Source organism: Pithys albifrons, chromosome 13 (genome assembly GCF_047495875.1).
Source record: "Pithys albifrons albifrons isolate INPA30051 chromosome 13, PitAlb_v1, whole genome shotgun sequence".
Taxonomy (NCBI): Eukaryota; Metazoa; Chordata; class Aves; order Passeriformes; family Thamnophilidae; genus Pithys; species Pithys albifrons.
Genome location: NC_092470.1, coordinates 10,924,877 through 10,942,786, shown reverse-complemented (window position 1 = coordinate 10,942,786; position 17,910 = coordinate 10,924,877). Strand labels below are relative to the sequence as shown.

The following is a 17,910-nucleotide window of genomic DNA, read 5'->3' as shown; positions in this document are numbered from 1 at the left end:
AGAGAACAGTATATGCCATTATCTGTGACTTGACAAACTCCTGAGGCCCTCAGTGCGTTTGGATTTGTTTAATGTAAGCTATGCAAGCAAATAACAGGTATGTGTTCAAAGTATTATTTGGCAAACCCAGATGACATGAAATATGTGCTAAAATATATTTTCAATTTTTGCACAGTGGGGATGATAGTTACACAACTGCATTCTCTCAGCAAAATCAGAATTTGCTTTATTTCTTGTATTGCCAGAGCACAAATGAGATTCAAATACACAGGGTCTGAGGGCATGACATTAATAATCCGAGTGCTGGCGTCTCAAGCCAAGGTGTTGAGAGTCCTAGGCTTTGCCCAAATATGAAGGCAAACATATGTTTAATATAATTTTTAATGTAGAGTTAGGGTAAACACATTTCTGGCAATGTCTTTGAGACACACTTCTTTTCTTAATCTGCCCTTCTTTTACAGAGTTAATAATATACTTCTTTAAGTGCCCCAAATACATGAAGCTGGGTTTTTTGCAGCTCTGATAGAAAAATTGAGGGCTGGGGTTGTACTTTGCATATTGGACCATGGACAAATAGTTGTGCATTAGTAACAGCTGCCTTTGACTTACATATGAACTGATTTAAATCCAAGAAATCCCTAATTGTACCCTGTAGACCAACATTTCAATGTTCTCTGTTTCTGTGCTAAATTATATGAAGATCTTCAGAACTGCAGACGTGAAGCCCCCACGCTGATCAGTTACACATGGCACAGATACGGCTCCCAGCGAGGAGCAGTCAGGGAAGATGAAGCAACCAGTAGTAGGCAAAAGACAGGGAAAGGTCATGGGGGCAGGGGAGGAATCTGAGGTATGGCTTCTGGGGAAGTGCCTGGAAATAGCACCATTTTGGCATGATGTGATGCAAGGTAGTGGCAAATGTCCCAAGCAGAATTTTTTTTGTTAACAGAGAGGTCAGGAAATCCCTCCCTCCTGGTCCCAGCCAAGCCCAGACCTCTGGATGGACACTGTCTGTCATGTGGGCTCTTCCCACCTCCTTGCATATCATTATCTTTCCCTGCTGCCTTTGTCTACATGCTGATGTTTCAGAGATGAGGGATTCACCAGGAAAAACAGCAGAAAACCTCAATTACAACAGACACTGTAGAGTGTCTCAGTAATTCGAGAGTCCCCTGTGCTCTCAGACAAGAAGTTAAAGTATCAGTTATACTGATACAGCTGAGATGGGACCATACTCAAACCACCAAGGTGTTTTGGATTTAAATAAAAAAACAGGAAGCAGAGCAGGAGCTTTCTAGGTTGGTTTCATAGTGAAGAAACTGTTTAGGTCCAGGTCCCATTGCAACTACAGCATGCAGGTTCTCACATTCTGGTTTAGAAATGTCTGATCTACTGCTGGAGAACTTTGAAATCCCCACTTCATGTTTGCACAGTTCAAGCAGAGCTGAAGTTTCCATGCTCAGGTACAGCAATATATGAGAGTGTCCTTCAATGCTTCTTGTGGAGGGACCTTGCCAACAGCACCTTGACCCTTGGATTCAGTTCTTGTCTTACAGACAGATCAAAAGCATCCACAGTTTTTAGGAATTTCCAAGGGAAAAAAAATTACTAAAATGTGTACAGCACTTTAAATGGGAGATTCTGTATTTCTTGAAAAGAACTAAATAATGTCCTTTGGGTTCCATTACAGTTCGGTCTAAATATTTCATCTCCCTTGTCATTACTGACTGTTTCCATTTTAACAAATAAACTTGGGTTTTTTTCCCCAATCATTTAACAGTTTTCAGAATCCACCCACTGACTTACATTCCCATCCCACACAGATGTTAGTTCTCCTCTCTCCTTGGTTCTTATTAAGAATGTGGACAGAATTTGGTAACAAAAGTACAGGTTTTTAACTGTTATGCAAAAATATACATTGTAGAGGCAGGACAAGATGAAGTGCTATGAATGGTTTAATTTCCATTCACAATGCAAACTGTGATAATACTGACCTAGAGCAGTTCTTTTTACATTTTACTAGGCAGGCTAAAGTACATAGCCACTAGAGAGAAGATTGCTACTCTTTCTTCTCTCCTGGGTCCAGATTGCCCAGCTTTATGACAAATATCTTGTCTGTACTTTTTCTGTCAATAAAGTATACGTGTACTTGTGCAGAAATGAATCCTGGTTTGGCACTTGTCTTTGTATTTTGTGATTCATCACTGCTGTGGAGTGCTGCCTGTAAATTTGCAATATTTCACTGTGGATGCAGAGCCTTAGATTTGCTTGCTCTGATATTTTCACAGGGAGACAAATCCTTCTCTCTCTCTCTTGTCCCTGCACAGCCCTCCTGTTTGCCCCTGGTGGAGCGGGGCTGGCACAAGCTTAGGGCACAGTTTGTCTCTTCATAGAGTCAAACTGAAGGAGGTGAACTTGGTGGCAGAAGTTGCCCAACATTGTCATCAGATAAAAAATGAATGTGCATTACCAGTCAGCTGGATTTCTCCACAGCAGGCTCAGGATACTGGAAGGCTGAGACCATGCTCTGACTCTGCAAGGGCCATGCTTTGGAGAAAACCTTGGTGTGGGGTGTGAGCTTGGGGAGTTTGGTCTTGCATATTGCCTGCTGTCATCCAGCACTGCTTACAATAGTGGATACAGGAGCAGTGAGTGCACGTTGCATACTTGCATGGCTGACAATAACTTGGTTCTAAAGAGGCCAGACATCTGATTTGGGTGAAGGGAAGAGGTGAGCCTGTCCTTTCCCCTCAGAAATAGCTCCATAGTATTTTGTGACTCCATGTGCTCTCTCCTCCATTATTAATGGCTTCTGGCCATTAAAAATACATTGTGTTTCAGTCTTGATGGCACAGAAGAGCTCTGGTGTCAGAGAAGCATACCCCTGCTCTGGTGAATCTGGGGGCTGGCTGTGTCAGGCCAAATACCAGAAGATAACAATACTGAGACCTGCCCCCCAAGTGGGGGTGTTTCAGAAGGAGCACAGTGGGAGCATCTGGCCAGCAGGAACAGGCTGCGCCCCGACACACTGGTGATGTAAGGGTGGATAGCAGGCAAGGGCTGAACCTCCCCACGTGAAACTCCAAGAGGTGCTTACTGTACAGTATGCTGAATGAAATCCAAGAGTGGTTCCAAAAGACAAAACAATTTTGCATGTGGGAAGATCAGAATAGGGGAATTTTTCCATATATTTTTCTACTTGTGTGAGCACCAAGTTGAAATTCACAGTCTTTTCCCTCTGAAAAGCCTTCCCTTTTCCTACCTGATTACATGGGCAGCAGCCCAGGAGAAGGAAATGCCTTGAGACTTCCACCAGACGACTGGGCCTTTGGGAACTGGACCCAGACTCGAAATACCAGTGAAACGTCAGTGCAGTAAAATGCACAGATATGCACAGACTGCCAAAAAAATGTAAAAGTCAGAAAACGCTTGAGGGATTTGCATAATTCCTGACAAACAGTACTGATTTATAGGCAAAGTCTGAATTAAATTCACAGTTTGCTAAGGATCCTTAAAGACCATTGAACCCTATGAAACCCTACAAAAAACAGTACACGGAGCACTGGAGGATTTCATGCCCAGTCATGAACGTGTGAATTTTCTTTAGTTAATGTTCACTCTCATTCTGTTCAAGTGCAAAGGAATAACTTGGGTATTTCTAGGATATAGGTGAGAATAGAGTGACTTATCCCCATGCTCCTGTCTGGCTGACTAATGATCCACTTCCAGACTGTGTAGGGGTGCACTCCCTGTTCTGATACTGGCTGGCTGTTTCTTTCCTTTGGTTGCCATGTTTGCAAGCAGAGAGCAGACAGGACAGGTGTATGTGACATGGATTTTTTGCTGCACATCGACAGCCCTAAAAATTTGTACCACTGTGATTAATGGGAGAGATGCTTTATTAATTGCCAGAGGCTTGAGAGAAAAAATATTTTTCCAAAGAAGAGAACTGAAGGAGCCAGCAAAATAGGGTGACTGACAGGTTTTTTTCCCCAGAGTGCTTGGGATTGTTATGATGTCAGACCTGCATATTATTTATCATGCGTATTCTCATCTGTTGTAGGCAGACAACTCCCTTAGTATTGATGGGAGTTGTGCAATTGCAAGCTGAGAACATGTGTGCAGCAGGACTGGGGCACAGTGGGACTGGCTGAGGATGCAGTGTCAGTCTTGGACTGGAATGTCTTTATTTTCCTTGGCTTGTCACGGACTCATACTGGAGGCAGAAGGAGAAGGTTGATATAAATCAGTGACTCACTCCTTTACTCTTCAGTGAAAATCCCCATGAAGTCAGTGGGAATAGGCCATCATTGTGTGGAACCTTGACTTGAGTAGTGTCCTCCTGGATGCTCTTTGGGTCATGATACCTTTACTCAGACCAAGTAATGCCTTTTGTCTTCAAACAACTAAATGAAAATAGTTGGAGTATTTGAAGAGTGTAGTACTGTTTATGCTGCCATACAGACAGAGCAGGCTGGACTCATGTTCTTATTAAAGATATTTATATTGAGGTAATTTTTCCCCAATAGAGCTCAACTTCTCCTTTCTTTTTCATTCTGTGAAGCCATAATTCAGTACTTATGGAACATAACTCCATATTAAGCTCCAGTATAACCAGACATAAATTCCATTGATTTCATTGCCCCATTTACACAGGACTGTGTTTGGTCTGAGATCTCTTTTGCCTTGGAAAGAATTGCAATGCAATAAATGTAGGCTTACAACTCAGCTGTGCAATGAAAGGAGAGAATAGGGATTATAGCAAAACAACATCTGAGTTAAATGCAGGTAGCTTTGAAAAGAAGTACAATCTGGGATGAAGCCAGTGATGGTATTTTATATGCCTCAATCAGTTTTCATTTAAGTATCTGAAAACCTTTCCATGCATTATGGAAGTAAGCCCTGCAATGTCCCAGTAAAGGTAGGAAGTATTAGAAAATACATTTTGCATTCCACATTGATCTTTACCCAGACAAAAAGCACTGAAATCTATTGAAAAATTTTCCTGGAAAAAAAACTGAAAAGGATTTCAGGATTTTCTTCAAAGCAAGTGGAATGGCATTTCAGTGGCTGATCTTGAGAAAGTTGATCCCATTATAAATACCCGTATTTGGATATAGATTTGTACTTGCAGTTTTCATCCCACAGAAGATTTCAAGGTATTTAGTGTGTGTCTAATAGCTGATGGGGGAACAAGTGTCCCCTGTGAGGGCACCAGTGTCATGGTGCTCCTGTTCCACTGGGAGAGGGTGAGGGGGGCTCTCAGGTGCAGTGGAGGCCACAGTCACTTTATGTAGAGTGGAAAATTTGGCTTGGGTTGTCTTAAATTTGAGCCTGAGCATGACTTCATTGTGGTGTAGCAGTTGCATGCAAGTTTCTGTTTGTGTTTGCTGGTGGTTTAAAAAAATTCTTGGCAGAAAGTTCCCTACTGATGATAGTTTTTTGTTGTGCTCTACAGGGTACAAGGAAACTTGTGATTGTATGTTTCAAAGCATCAAATAATCAAATACAGTGCAAGCTTAATGTTAGCAGTGGTTTAACAGTTTGGGTTTTAGAATCATGCAAAAGTTAAACTACAGAGTGTTTGCCTCAGCTTCTTTATTTCAGTGTATACTGTAGCTGACCTCTCTAAATTCCTTCTCCTCTTTCCTTTCAGACCAAGTCAGTCTGAGTTGTTGAGTGTTTTCCTGACCACCCTTAAGATTTTTGACAGACTACTTTCCTGTTTAGGGTGATGTTATCTTCATACGAGTTTCTGCACATGCTAAAGGCACATCTGCTCTGACCTTTTTTTTAAGGTTACATGCAAAAGGCAAATCTGCCCTGACCCCTTTTTTAAGGTTTTAAAAAAGTCAAGTGTCCATTTGCATGTTTGCAGGCTTGTTGGTGCAGTCAACATTCATTAAGGGTAGATTCCAGCTGCCACATTCAGATCACTATCTAGACGTCAGCACTGAGATTATGGGAATGCTCATGTCTGGGATTTTGATTAAAAGCAATGCCTCATTTAGAAAGAGACTCAGAAAAGTAAGATTGGATGAGATTCCACTTACGCAGACTTTAAACAAACTCCGAAAAACCAAAAGCCAACCAACCAACCAAATCCAAAAAACAAACAAAAAACCCACAAAAAAAGCCCAAAATCCCAACAACAAAAAACCCCAAGCAAAGGCAAAGCTCACAAAAAACCCAAAACAAAACAAAAAACCCCACCCAAACAAACAAAAAACCCCAAACAACCCCCCCCCCACCCAACAAATCAACAGTGAATCTGGGTATTTTCTGGCCTTGAGTATTTAATTTTAGGATGATAGATGGTTGTTTGTCTGCTTCTCAAAGTCATGTATTGCATTTGTGAAATGACAAAGTATGTGTACAGGGCATAGAGAAAGGACACACAGCCTTTTGTCTAGAAAAATATGGGCAGAAAAACCTAAGAAAGAGTCACAAAGGAAATTGTTATGATGGTACCTGGACACTTTCTCCTATAGCTCCACAATCTTGTCCTCTTTAAAGAGCTAATTGTTATTAGGTAAATTCTTAGGGAAACTCAAATCTGTGATTTTGGGGCTGGGAACCCCAAAGATTGTTACATGTTTGATGGCTGATGCCTTTTTTTAATCAACTTCTTGAGAGGAGTCTGAGCAGGTTTTTGTCTGTGGAATCATGCAGAGTTTGTGGGCTTGTTTTCCTTTTCCATCAGCTGTTGTACAGAATGAGATTTGGCTTACTGCAACATCAAAGGCACATGGCAGGGCTAAAAAAATTGATGTAAATTTTAAGTTGTTTGATTTTAACTCTAGATCATTTACATCCTGCATGGAAGTAAAGCACAGTTAAAGAGCTCAGTTACAGAAAACACTGTAAAATCCATAGCTCGGATGTGCAAGAAAATTCCTGCCAGTTTTGTTTTAGTTACCAGTAATAACCTCTGAAAACTTTGCCTTTGAGTTTATACATTCTCTAAGTACCTATATGGGACATTAATAATGTTTTGTGAGAGGGAAAAATGGAGTTCAGTGTGAGTTTTGCAGTCTGTACATTTTGATATTGCCAGAGAGTGACCAAGAATGAAAATAAGGTGAAAACAGCAAGTACTGAAATAGAATGTGCTGGCATGAACTTGTGTGTTGAAGACTGGATGACTTGCTGCCTGGTGTCTCCAAGGGTGCTGTCTTTTCCACTGTTGTGTTTACCAGGAACTCAGGAAACCTAGCCTGTCCTCCACCTTCCACACAGGCTCTGGCAGAGCAGAACCTGCTTCATGAGCTGTTTGGGGATTATCCTAGGAGGTGTTTGTGAGTGGTGCCTAGCTGGTGTTCATCAGCATCCATGCAGATACAGTGGGGGCTTGGGGAGTGCTGCATTCCAGGAGACACTGGGCAGCAAAGTTGCCTCTGAGACTTTTTAGCAAACCATGCAATGTAGAGCCACCAATGTAGTCCTTCTCTGCAGCCTTTGGGATGGGCAGGTTGGGAAAACTGTCTTCTGAGTTACTGTTTTCCTCCTTGAGTATAAAAGTTAGCAGGCTTTGGAGTGGCCTACAGAAGTACTGCCTTCTATGCCTATGAGAAAAACAGGCAGTGGGGCAGCATGTCCGAAATACACTACATGCTTCTTTGCTTTTCTTCACTTTTCTTTGTTGTGATTTCATTTCTCTTCTGCTTCATTTTTAAATGTCATCTTGTAATGAAATGCAGGGTTGCTTTCATGTTCACATTGTCTTTCTTGAGAATTCCAGTGTCAGCTATCTGGATATGAGAAAGTGTGATCCCTCAGCTCCTCAGACATCTCTGTGTTTTTGCAGACATCAATGAGTGTGAAATTGGAGCCCATAACTGCGACAGACACGCCATATGTACAAACACAGCGGGAAGTTTCAAATGTAGCTGCAGCCCTGGCTGGATTGGAAATGGTATCAAGTGCACAGGTGAGGGTCATATGCATTTCTGTTTATTTGTAAGGCCAGACCACAGTGGGGTTCTAGCAATTGTGAAAAAAGCAATACCACACCTATAAATTGTGAAGAAAAAGGATTATCAAACTTGTTAGGTTGATTTGACATGATCTGTTGGAGGACAAATTCTCCCGCATGGTAACTGTGAAATCAGCATTATCTCATCTTTGGCTTGTGAGATAGTGAGAACACAGCAAATTCTGTGATTCTGTGACCATAGAGAGAGATGCTGTGTGCTTGAGGGCAGCTGATGGGAGGCAGTGAGAGGTCTCCTGGTGCTTCCCATGAAACCAAGGTACAGGTTTCTGCAGCCTCCTCATTCCCAGTTACCTTGTCAGACTTTGCTGTGCTGCAAAGAATCTGTTCCCCACTTTTTCAGTCACATGACCTTACACGTATGTGGGGTTTATTATGGAATATTCATTAAAGCAGAACTTCTGTGTGCCAAATGCTATTGAAAGTTAGTATTCATGGTGTGTTTAATTAATCTTACTTTTTATTTTCTTTTTTTTTTCTTCCTTTTTATTATTTTAAAGATCTGGATGAGTGCTCCAATGGAACCCACATGTGCAGCCCACATGCTGACTGCAAGAATACAATGGGCTCTTACCGCTGCCTGTGTAAAGAAGGTTATACTGGGGATGGCTTCACTTGCACAGGTGGGCTTTCCTAGCAGAGCCTCAGGTCACCTCCAGTGGTCCCTTGCAAACTAAGTTACTCTGTGATCCAACACCCAAACCCAGCTTTTAAACATTTGAAATTATGCACTAATATGTCATCATCCATTGTCTTCTCCTTCACCCAGGTTGCCATAACCTAAAAGAAATACTGTGTATTATACACAGTCTAAATCAATCACTTTTTTTTCACCTGATAAAATGCATTTTCTCATTGAGCTTTTCTTGTTAGTTGGAGTGGCAAAATTATTAAAACAATCGTATAATTTGGCTAGTTAGTAAACCAGTCCACTGACCACTCACCTTAATACTTAAATAATAGGGCATATGCATTAAAATTGCATCATGAAATTGCCTAAAAATATCTGTTCTTTCCAGAAGTAAGTGTGTGCTGTATGTTTTCTTTTACTGCATCACCCTGAGAGATGGGGTCAGGATGCAGTGCTGGCATGCAGAATAAGGGAAGTAGCTGCTTCGGGAACCTCATTTTGTAAACTGTAAATGTAATTGTAAACTTCGCTAGAGAGATGTTTTCCACCCACGCTTCAATCCTCTGCTTTGAAGGGCAGATTAGCTCATATATGCTTAGTCACAGGAGCTATTGCACTCAGGGTATCAGTGCTGCTCTGTGGAGGTTGACCCTGTTTGGAGCAGAGCCATGTGACAGCAGCTGGTGGGCCAGGGTTTCAGCTGGTGAGACTCAGCAGCACTCTACCAACTACAGCAGGTTTTTATGACATCTGAGCTCATCTGGCTCATCAGGTTTAAGGCTGAGTTTGAATCAGTCCAAATTAGAAGTGGACCCTGAGATTCTGTTTAATTCTCTCCATGTAATTTAATCTTCAATCTGATTCAGCATCCTTAGTGGCCTTCCTAACCCAGTGCTCTTTGGTAATTTCCTGTATGATGATTTCCAGGAGTCCATAAACTCCATCCTTCAGCTGGAGTGCTTACAGAGTTTCTGCATTCAGTGGAACTTGAATTTTTTTTTAGTTCAGGTACTTCATTGTTCCTGGATTCAGTAGGTGGCTGGGACTCAAACTAGAGCACACAAGTGTTCTGTGAGCCCTCTGCCAGAGTGTGCAGCATTCACCCTGTAGGTACTACTTTTCATTTGCCAGCCACGATAGCCACGATTTCTCAAAGTTCACACTCCCAGGCAGGCTCTGCTGCAGTAAGAGGTGTTTTTGTGATGTGTAACATTTCAGCTGAAGAGCAAGGGCCACGGTCTCTCTGAAGGGGAGCGTAGTCTGGCAGCAAGGCTGTTTTTCTCATCAGCTGTTAACCTGCCATTTAATTTCGTTCACGTTCTTTTCATGCCACTTTTTTGTCAGTGTTTTGTATGTTTGGCACAGAGACCTGCCTATTATCATGTTTGCTCATTGCAAACCTCTTTTTTTTTCCTCCCCCAATTACTGCCTCTAGACTTTGCTGTAATAGAAACAATAGCTGTAATAAATTTCACGTGCTCATTCTGAGTCTAAATTTGACCCTGTGTACTGCCTCCAATTGTTATTAACTGTAGCTACTTTAGGAGTCTGTGCCTCTCTCCAATTTTCCTTTTGATTAGAAACTGTATTTTCAACATTTCAGAAACACACTGAGCTGTTGCATGTAGCAACCTCTGCACATAACTAGACTGCAGTTTCCTCTGCCAGTGTGCAGAGATAGTAGAACAGTTAAAATGCTTGGAACACTGCATGCTTCAACTCAAACACATGTTCGTGAGAAAACCATATTTGCTGTAACTTGCAATTTCTCTTCCTTTTCCAGACCTTGATGAATGCTCAGAAAACTTGAATCTCTGTGAAAATGGGCAGTGCCTCAATGCCCCTGGGGGGTACCGCTGTGAATGTGATATGGGATTTTTGCCAAGTGTAGATGGGAAAGCATGTGAAGGTAATTCTCTGTAAGCTTTAAACAACACTCAACATTCTGCCTTAATAGTATTTTATTGTGTTACAAAAATTTTGCAATTCATTGCAATTGCGATTCTATTGAGAACTACATGGAAATTGTCAATAGTAGTTGCTTTTTTCAGTTTATACATTTATTGTGGACATCTAGGTGTTCATCTACCTGTTGTGTATAGTGAGAACACCTTTTCAGAGCCTATCTTGTGGCATCTTATTGGTGGGTCTGATTGGTGATCCAAGTGGCACTTACAGCTTCCATTTCATTGTTCATTTATGTCCAGTTCCTCATTTTATTCAAAACAATTAATCAGAAAAAGTTGTTACTTTGCATTGGTGTTCATGAGGCTGAAAAACAGTGACTTGGTAGCTAATACAGTAACATGATTTGAGGGCTTCTGTGAGGTGCAAAATCAGTATATGAAACCTTGCGGTAAGTTTATATGACCACATAAAAAAGAAAATTCCCATGACTATTTGTTTAATTTTTAAAGTGAGCTGTCAGTTAACTGTTTACAACTCACTCATAAGAGTATTACATATGCAGAGGTTCAAAACAATCAAGTAATAAACATGTTACCAACATGATTAAGGTCATATATTTGATTTAAACATTTGAAATCCTCATTTGATATAACACTAATCAGTTAAGTCAGTCAAGAAGATGCAGCCATATCATCTGACATAGCAAAAACTCATAGTAACTGGTATTTGTTAGAGTTCATAAGTACATCTCTATAAATAGGATTTTCCCCCTTGAAAAGTGTTCTGTGTATTTTTCTAGTAATCTACCAAGTGAAATAATTTATGAGAATGAATTTTTCTTTAAACGAGACCATTATTAGGTTTCATAATGTTTCATGAAACAATTTACTTTCAAACCTTTTAGCTGAGTTTTAAATAGTTTATGTGGAGCCAAGTTCCTGTTGCTAAAACAGACCTGCCTTGATGGTTCAGATGTGTGTGCTACATGCAGTATTTTAAGGTCCTTTGTAAACACACACTTTTTAATTGTATCAAATGGGTCATTCTTTGTGCAGTGCATGTGGCATTCAGTAAATTATGAATCAGACTCACACCATTTGGAGAAAAAGGACAAAAGTGAGCTCTATTTGCCAAACTTCAGATCTGTCAAATACAGAAATCTGAGGATGAACATGAAGTTCACTTTTGGGCACAAACTTTTCCCTTGCTGGTGTCCAACTTTCTGCAGGTGGCTGCTGACTTAAAATAAACTTCATTTTTTTTAAAGCATATCTTCTGCTATGTTTAATATCGCTACTTGTCAGATTAGCCCACCAATAGGCTAGGATTGTTCCTGGCGTGACTTCCAGTGATACTGGAAGGAGCCTTTTTCCCCCAGAAAAGATTATGGATTAGGTTCCTTAGGCTCCAACATGTTAGTTTTGCTTGTCTTATGCAGTGTGCAGAAGCTATTGGCTTCTGGAGCCATGTTTCTGAACATTTTTGTAGTTCTCTGCCTATGCCTTAAGAAGATAAGGAAACCTCATATTTTCCCTTCCCATTCCTTTCTCAGATATTGATGAGTGCTCACTTCCTAACATCTGTGTCTATGGGACTTGTCATAACCTTCCTGGACTGTTCCGATGCGAGTGTGAGGTGGGCTATGAGTTGGACAGAAGTGGTGGTAACTGCACAGGTAAACACTTTGAACAACATGCTGTTTAATTTTTTGTTAGTGCCATGGTCAGCTCCTTAGCAAATTCTTTTAGGAAGCTGTACAAATCAAACTGGATTATGGGAAAATACAGACTTCCCTACTGTATAACAGGATTCTCCATGCCTTTTTTATGCTTCTCTTTCCTGTTCTTTGTCAACCTCTGATATCCCCTTAAGAAGGGGGAAAACAGATCAGAGAAAACACCTCTGGCAGAGATGTGTTGTGTCTTGTTCAGTACTTCGCAGTACTGGAGGGTGAGCTCTGACCTTGTCTTGAATTTTTCCGTTAAGTATTTTTGTAGTACTTCATATGAATCTTAGTTCATAGATTGATCTTTCAGGAAAAACACTTCTTCCCTATAAAATGGTGAATTCATCTCAGACTACTGTTCTTCTAAAATGCGCATTTATATTTTAGAGCTTCCTGGAGATCAGTATTTCATAACTGATGGATTTGTAATTGTCAGCACCCAGTGCCTTGTCAGGTGTTGATGGTTTGCACTGTCCTTGAGTATTTGCTTATCACGTGCTGTATTTTCTTGCAGATGTTAATGAATGTGCAGATCCTACAACCTGCATTAGTGGCACATGTATCAACACTGCTGGTAGTTACACCTGTGAGTGCCCTCCTGATTTTGAGCTGAATCCCACACGAGTTGGATGTGTTGGTAAGGGACCACTCCTTATGTTATTTTCAAGTGAAGTTCCACAGAGGGACTGCAAGCTGAACTGCTTAAGAAAAAAGTCCCAGGTCATGGAAAAGGCCCTCAATTCCCATTCCGTTGCCCCTGGCTTAGAAACTGTAACAGGGCAGCAGGAGCATGTCCAGAGTTGGCATAGCGTGCCAGCAGTGCCTGGCTGCCAGAACCAACCCTTTGGGGCTTGTTAGAGCTGTCCACAATTTACAGCAGGCATGAGACAATTTTAAAATTCAACAAACTTAAGCCCTCATCCAGCTGGCCCCAAGATGGCAGGCAAATGAAGTTGTGGCATAAAGCCACCCATACTCTTGGAGCAGTGAGTGCAGCTTGGCTGGGTGCAGCATCATGACCAATGGAAATGCTCTTGTATGAGGCTCCAACTGCTTAGTAATGCTCTCATGTTTTTTTGGTTTTGTTTGTTTAGGAGGGTGTAGGGATGCTTCTCAAATTCAAATGTATTTGGAATTCCTAACATTTAGTAGATGCTTTCATGCTTGTTAACCTCTAGGAGAGGAGTAAGCAGTGGGTTTCTGGAACTGGAAGGATGTACAAATGTGGGTGAAAATGTGAATGAAAATGAGAAAAGGCCTGGCTGAATTACCCTGAGTCATGATGAGTAAATTCCCTACTTTGTGAGAAGTCCAGCAAAGCCAGGGAATGGGCACCGCCAGCCTACTTAAGTGGAAAATGCTGAGCTTCCCTGGGCAACATAATTTACTTGCTTTGGCTGTCGTGCAAGAAATGAGAGCCATCTGTAGGAGTCCCTCACCCTGAGATGATGTGTTGTGTTCTGCTCTCTCATGAAACGTGTGTGTTATTTTGTCCGTTGTGAACAGATACACGCTCTGGCAACTGCTACCTGGACATTAAAACTCGTGGAGATAATGGTGGCACCTTCTGCAGCAATGAGATTGGAGTGGGGGTTTCCAAGGCCTCCTGTTGCTGCTCCCTGGGCAAAGCTTGGGGAGTTCCCTGTGAACATTGTCCAGCTGTGAATACAAGTAAGTCTGCGTTTCCTGGTGTTAAACACAGCAATGTCTTAGCTGGAATTTTTCTAATTTAGCCAAGTTAACTCAAACACTGGTGTAATCATTTGTTGTGTACATCCAGGGGACAGGTTTCCACAGTAAACAAAAAACTTCCCTAGTCTTTAGAAAAGATCACTTAGTCTGAATATTATTATCGCTTCTGTGCAAGTTTGGTGTTACACAAAAACCTACATTATGAAATAGAATAGCAGTTGATGTTACAGAGTAAAACTTAGTAATGTCTCTATCTGGTTACTTTGTAACATTCTGTTTAAAAGACCTGTAATAATCTGACCCATTTTCAAAAATAATTGTGCTGGAAATATTTCTGCTATTGTATGCTCATAAATCTATTTTTGTTTCAGCTGAATATAAGGTTCTTTGCCCTGGAGGGGAAGGATTCCGACCAAACCCTATTACAGTTATATTAGAAGGTAATGTTTACGTTTTCCTATATTTGCATGTCTAAAATTGTGAAACTCTTTACTGAGGGTTGTTTTTCAGGGAAAAGCACTAATGAAATGTTTCTGGGTTTGTTTGGACAGATATCGATGAATGTCAAGAGCTACCCGGACTTTGCCAAGGAGGAAAATGTATTAATACATTTGGTAGCTTCCAGTGCCAGTGTCCATCAGGGTACTATTTGAATGAAGAGACTCGAGTGTGTGATGGTACGTAGACTTCACTTAACTAGCCTTCTGTTTTATTCTTTGAAAGTGATGGCAAATCAATTTGAGGAGAATTAATGGAGAATAACCAGACTAAACAGTGTGAAGTTTAAGGGAGAGAAAGCCACAACAAGGTGAAGTCTTGTACTGAGAGAGTGACAATTCCTTCCTGACCACGTTGAAATGTGTGCAAATTTTTGTTTAAAGTGATCAGATTTTGATCAAAACCAGAAAACCCAACAATTTTTTGTATAAGTAAAACATAATTAATTTACTAGTTTTAAAAAGTAGCTGTTTGGTAATGGGGAATTTGAATAAGCAGTCAGATAAAGAAAAGACTTACCCCATGAGTCTGCTGGGCTGCTTATAGTGTGTTTGTGTCTTTTTTCCACTGCTTATTTTCACTCCTCCTATCCAATGGCCAATTGAAAATACTGGTTGTACTGCAAAACATTCTCCTTTCCCTAGCACAGTCAGGAGTACATGTTCTGCATATTACATGTCTCTCTCAGGGTGTACTAGATATAAAACTTTAGGTAACCTATGGAGTCCTTAAATTTCCCATTTTCCAAGCTGTCTTCAGTCTTTCAGATTATTAATTTTATTAATATAGTGCCTAGGATGTGCTAAACACTGCAGAAATACAAAAGATTCAGGTCCCCAGTTAAGGCTGAACCAGAGTGCCTCATCCTTATCATGCTTGTGTAACTCCACAGGGAGCCACTTGGGTTCTTTTCCAGTTCTGAGGATCCAGAGTGGATGAGATCCACAAACACTGTTTTTGTGCAGTAGGTGCAAATTCCAAATGGCTGTTTCTGAGCTGTCTAGATACATCAGAGTTCCTATCTTTGCGTCACAGGCAGGCTTTCCATGGCCACCTGTGCACCACTTCCTTCTCTGTGTAGCTTCATTCTACCATGACCCTTCAGCTCTTCTCCACCTTCCTGCCTTGGGTGTTACAGAGACATTTTCATTCTCAGGAGCACAAAACCAAAGCTTCTGTGGCCACTCACTCACTGTCTTTGTGTTCTCTCCTAGATGTGAATGAGTGTGATACACCTGGCATTTGTGGACCTGGAACATGCTACAATACTGTTGGGAACTACACCTGCATCTGTCCTCCTGATTACATGCAAGTCAACGGAGGAAACAACTGCATGGGTATGTGTTGAGCTTTCTTTAAAGCTTTAGATCAGATGGAGCATCTTCCCTAAGAGCTGCCCACTGCACTGGCCTGAGGTTTTCTTCCTTTTCACAGATATGAGAAGAAGTCTGTGTTACAGAAATTACTATCCTGACAACCAGACCTGTGATGGTGAGCTGCTCTTCAATATGACCAAGAAAATGTGCTGCTGTTCCTACAACATTGGACGTGCATGGAATAAGCCTTGTGAACAGTGTCCTATCCCGAGCACAGGTACGTTCTTGCCTTGCAGAGCTTTTTGAAAGCCTTAGTAACATCATAATAACTGAGTGCGCCATTGTCAGAGATGCTGTGTCTCTTTCTACTGTGTGTCTAAACTGAAGGGATTAGTTACTTTTTTTGGCCTGGAGATGATCAGATCCAGTCACAATGAACACATATGTGGAGTGGTTTGTGTTCATGCTGCTGGGCTGCACCTCCTTTTTGCCACTTTCAATGCATTGGACTTCAAGCTCTTTATTGATTAGTCTGTCTCTTCGAAAATGCTTTATAGTCCAGTGTTGAGGCACTGACCAAGATTTTATTAGTATTGCTCTAACAAATATAGAGGCTGCTGTGCTGTGCCTTGGTGGTGATTGCCACAAAGAGCCTTTGTGGTAGCTGTGGATTTAGAGAGATAGCCTGGTCTCATCTGAGAATGATCTGTGTTAAGCAGCTAAATGTAAGATATAGGAGTTTCTGTGGTACTTGTAGGGGCATACAAGACTCCTCCACACTGGGAAGACACTGCAGAGTTAGGCAGGACATCCCATTTTGGTTGGAGGTGGTTTGCTTCAAGAGCAACTTCCTAGATACTTATCTGATTAACTTCCAATTTATAGTTCATGCTTTTAAAAGTCAGATCTGGACTTGTATGCAAACACTGTAAGGAACAAGCAAAAATCAGCATGTGATCCCAATCCCTCCACATTCCTTTATTTGCTAATTTCAATGACCTTTGAATGAGAACCCAAGTACAAAGGGGCTGCCTACCCCTTTGTGCCCTGCAGGTGCTGAAAGAGTAGAATTTTCTCGGGCAAAGAATATAGTGACTGTTGACTAATTCCAAGTGCTTTAATCACTGCTTTGGTTTCCTGTTGCAGATGAATTCTCCACACTCTGTGGAAGTCAAAGGCCTGGCTTCTTCATTGACATTTATACAGGATTACCAGTTGGTGAGTTGTAATTTATGTTTTTAACTAAATTCTATGCTACCTCTGCCCAGGGAAGAGTGGTGGTTTGTTTTCCCAATTATTGTTTTTCATGGGAGGAATAGCAACTGAACAGTGTAATGGAGTTCAATTCTCTGTTTAAGTCTGAGCCTGCAAACTTTCTGCCTGGCTACTTCTCTCTGGCAGCACTGATAGTTGCTGCTTCTAATCAAGGCAACAGACAGCTCCAAAGGAACTGTAATCAGGCCTGCATGAGCAGGGCACAGATACTAAGAGCTCTGGGAGTAAGGCCAACCAGCATTTGGGCTTAGAGGAATTGGGAGTCTTTCCTTCAAACTAAAGCAAGATTTAATCTGACATTTCACACCAGTCCCCCTGTGTATTGGTTTGACACAAAAATCCTTTTTTCTGCTCGGCTGGAATATTTCTCACATATGTTATTGTGTGTTACATTTGAATCACAAGTAACAAATTGCAAAACAAAAAGAGGGAGAGAATGAGGAATTCTAGGACAAGGAATTGAGTAAATCCCTAATGGGATTCCCTTTTGTTTTTATTCACACTAAAATGCAAATAAGAAGCAGATAATGTGCCCTGTAACAAACAGAGGCAGTACTGTGATGCTTTAGCATTAAGCTCTTGCTGCAATACAGGATTCAGTTTGTTAGATGGAAATATTTCTAGTGAAGTGGGGAATGTAATTTTCAAAGAAGTTACAGAAATATACAGTATTTATTATTTATGAGGATATTTCTTGGAAGCAGAATTTCCCCTTCTAGTTATTACCATTAGTCCAAATGGTTGCTGAGTTTGCTCTGGCTAATTGGGCCATTGATCAGCATCAGCAGGGAGCGCTTGGGTGGTGCTGACATTCACAGGTAAAAGCTGCAGCCTGTGCAGGAGTGTTGTGTGGTTCTGTCTCCCTGCCATG

At 41.2% G+C, this 17,910-nt stretch overlaps 1 protein-coding gene across 2 annotated transcripts in view; it reads left to right on the top strand.

Annotated features, from left to right (window-relative positions):
• The window catches only part of FBN1 (fibrillin 1), a 145,277-nt gene that overhangs the window by 99,945 nt on the left and 27,422 nt on the right, over positions 1 to 17,910 (top strand). For both annotated transcript variants that reach the window (XM_071568892.1, XM_071568893.1), the window contains exons 32-42: positions 7,808 to 7,930; positions 8,494 to 8,616; positions 10,408 to 10,533; positions 12,085 to 12,207; positions 12,773 to 12,895; positions 13,765 to 13,929; positions 14,322 to 14,390; positions 14,502 to 14,627; positions 15,663 to 15,785; positions 15,883 to 16,041; positions 16,911 to 16,982. In XM_071568892.1, the coding sequence (XP_071424993.1) occupies positions 7,808 to 7,930; positions 8,494 to 8,616; positions 10,408 to 10,533; positions 12,085 to 12,207; positions 12,773 to 12,895; positions 13,765 to 13,929; positions 14,322 to 14,390; positions 14,502 to 14,627; positions 15,663 to 15,785; positions 15,883 to 16,041; positions 16,911 to 16,982 (1,332 nt within the window). The remainder of the gene's footprint in view (positions 1 to 7,807; positions 7,931 to 8,493; positions 8,617 to 10,407; positions 10,534 to 12,084; positions 12,208 to 12,772; positions 12,896 to 13,764; positions 13,930 to 14,321; positions 14,391 to 14,501; positions 14,628 to 15,662; positions 15,786 to 15,882; positions 16,042 to 16,910; positions 16,983 to 17,910) is intronic.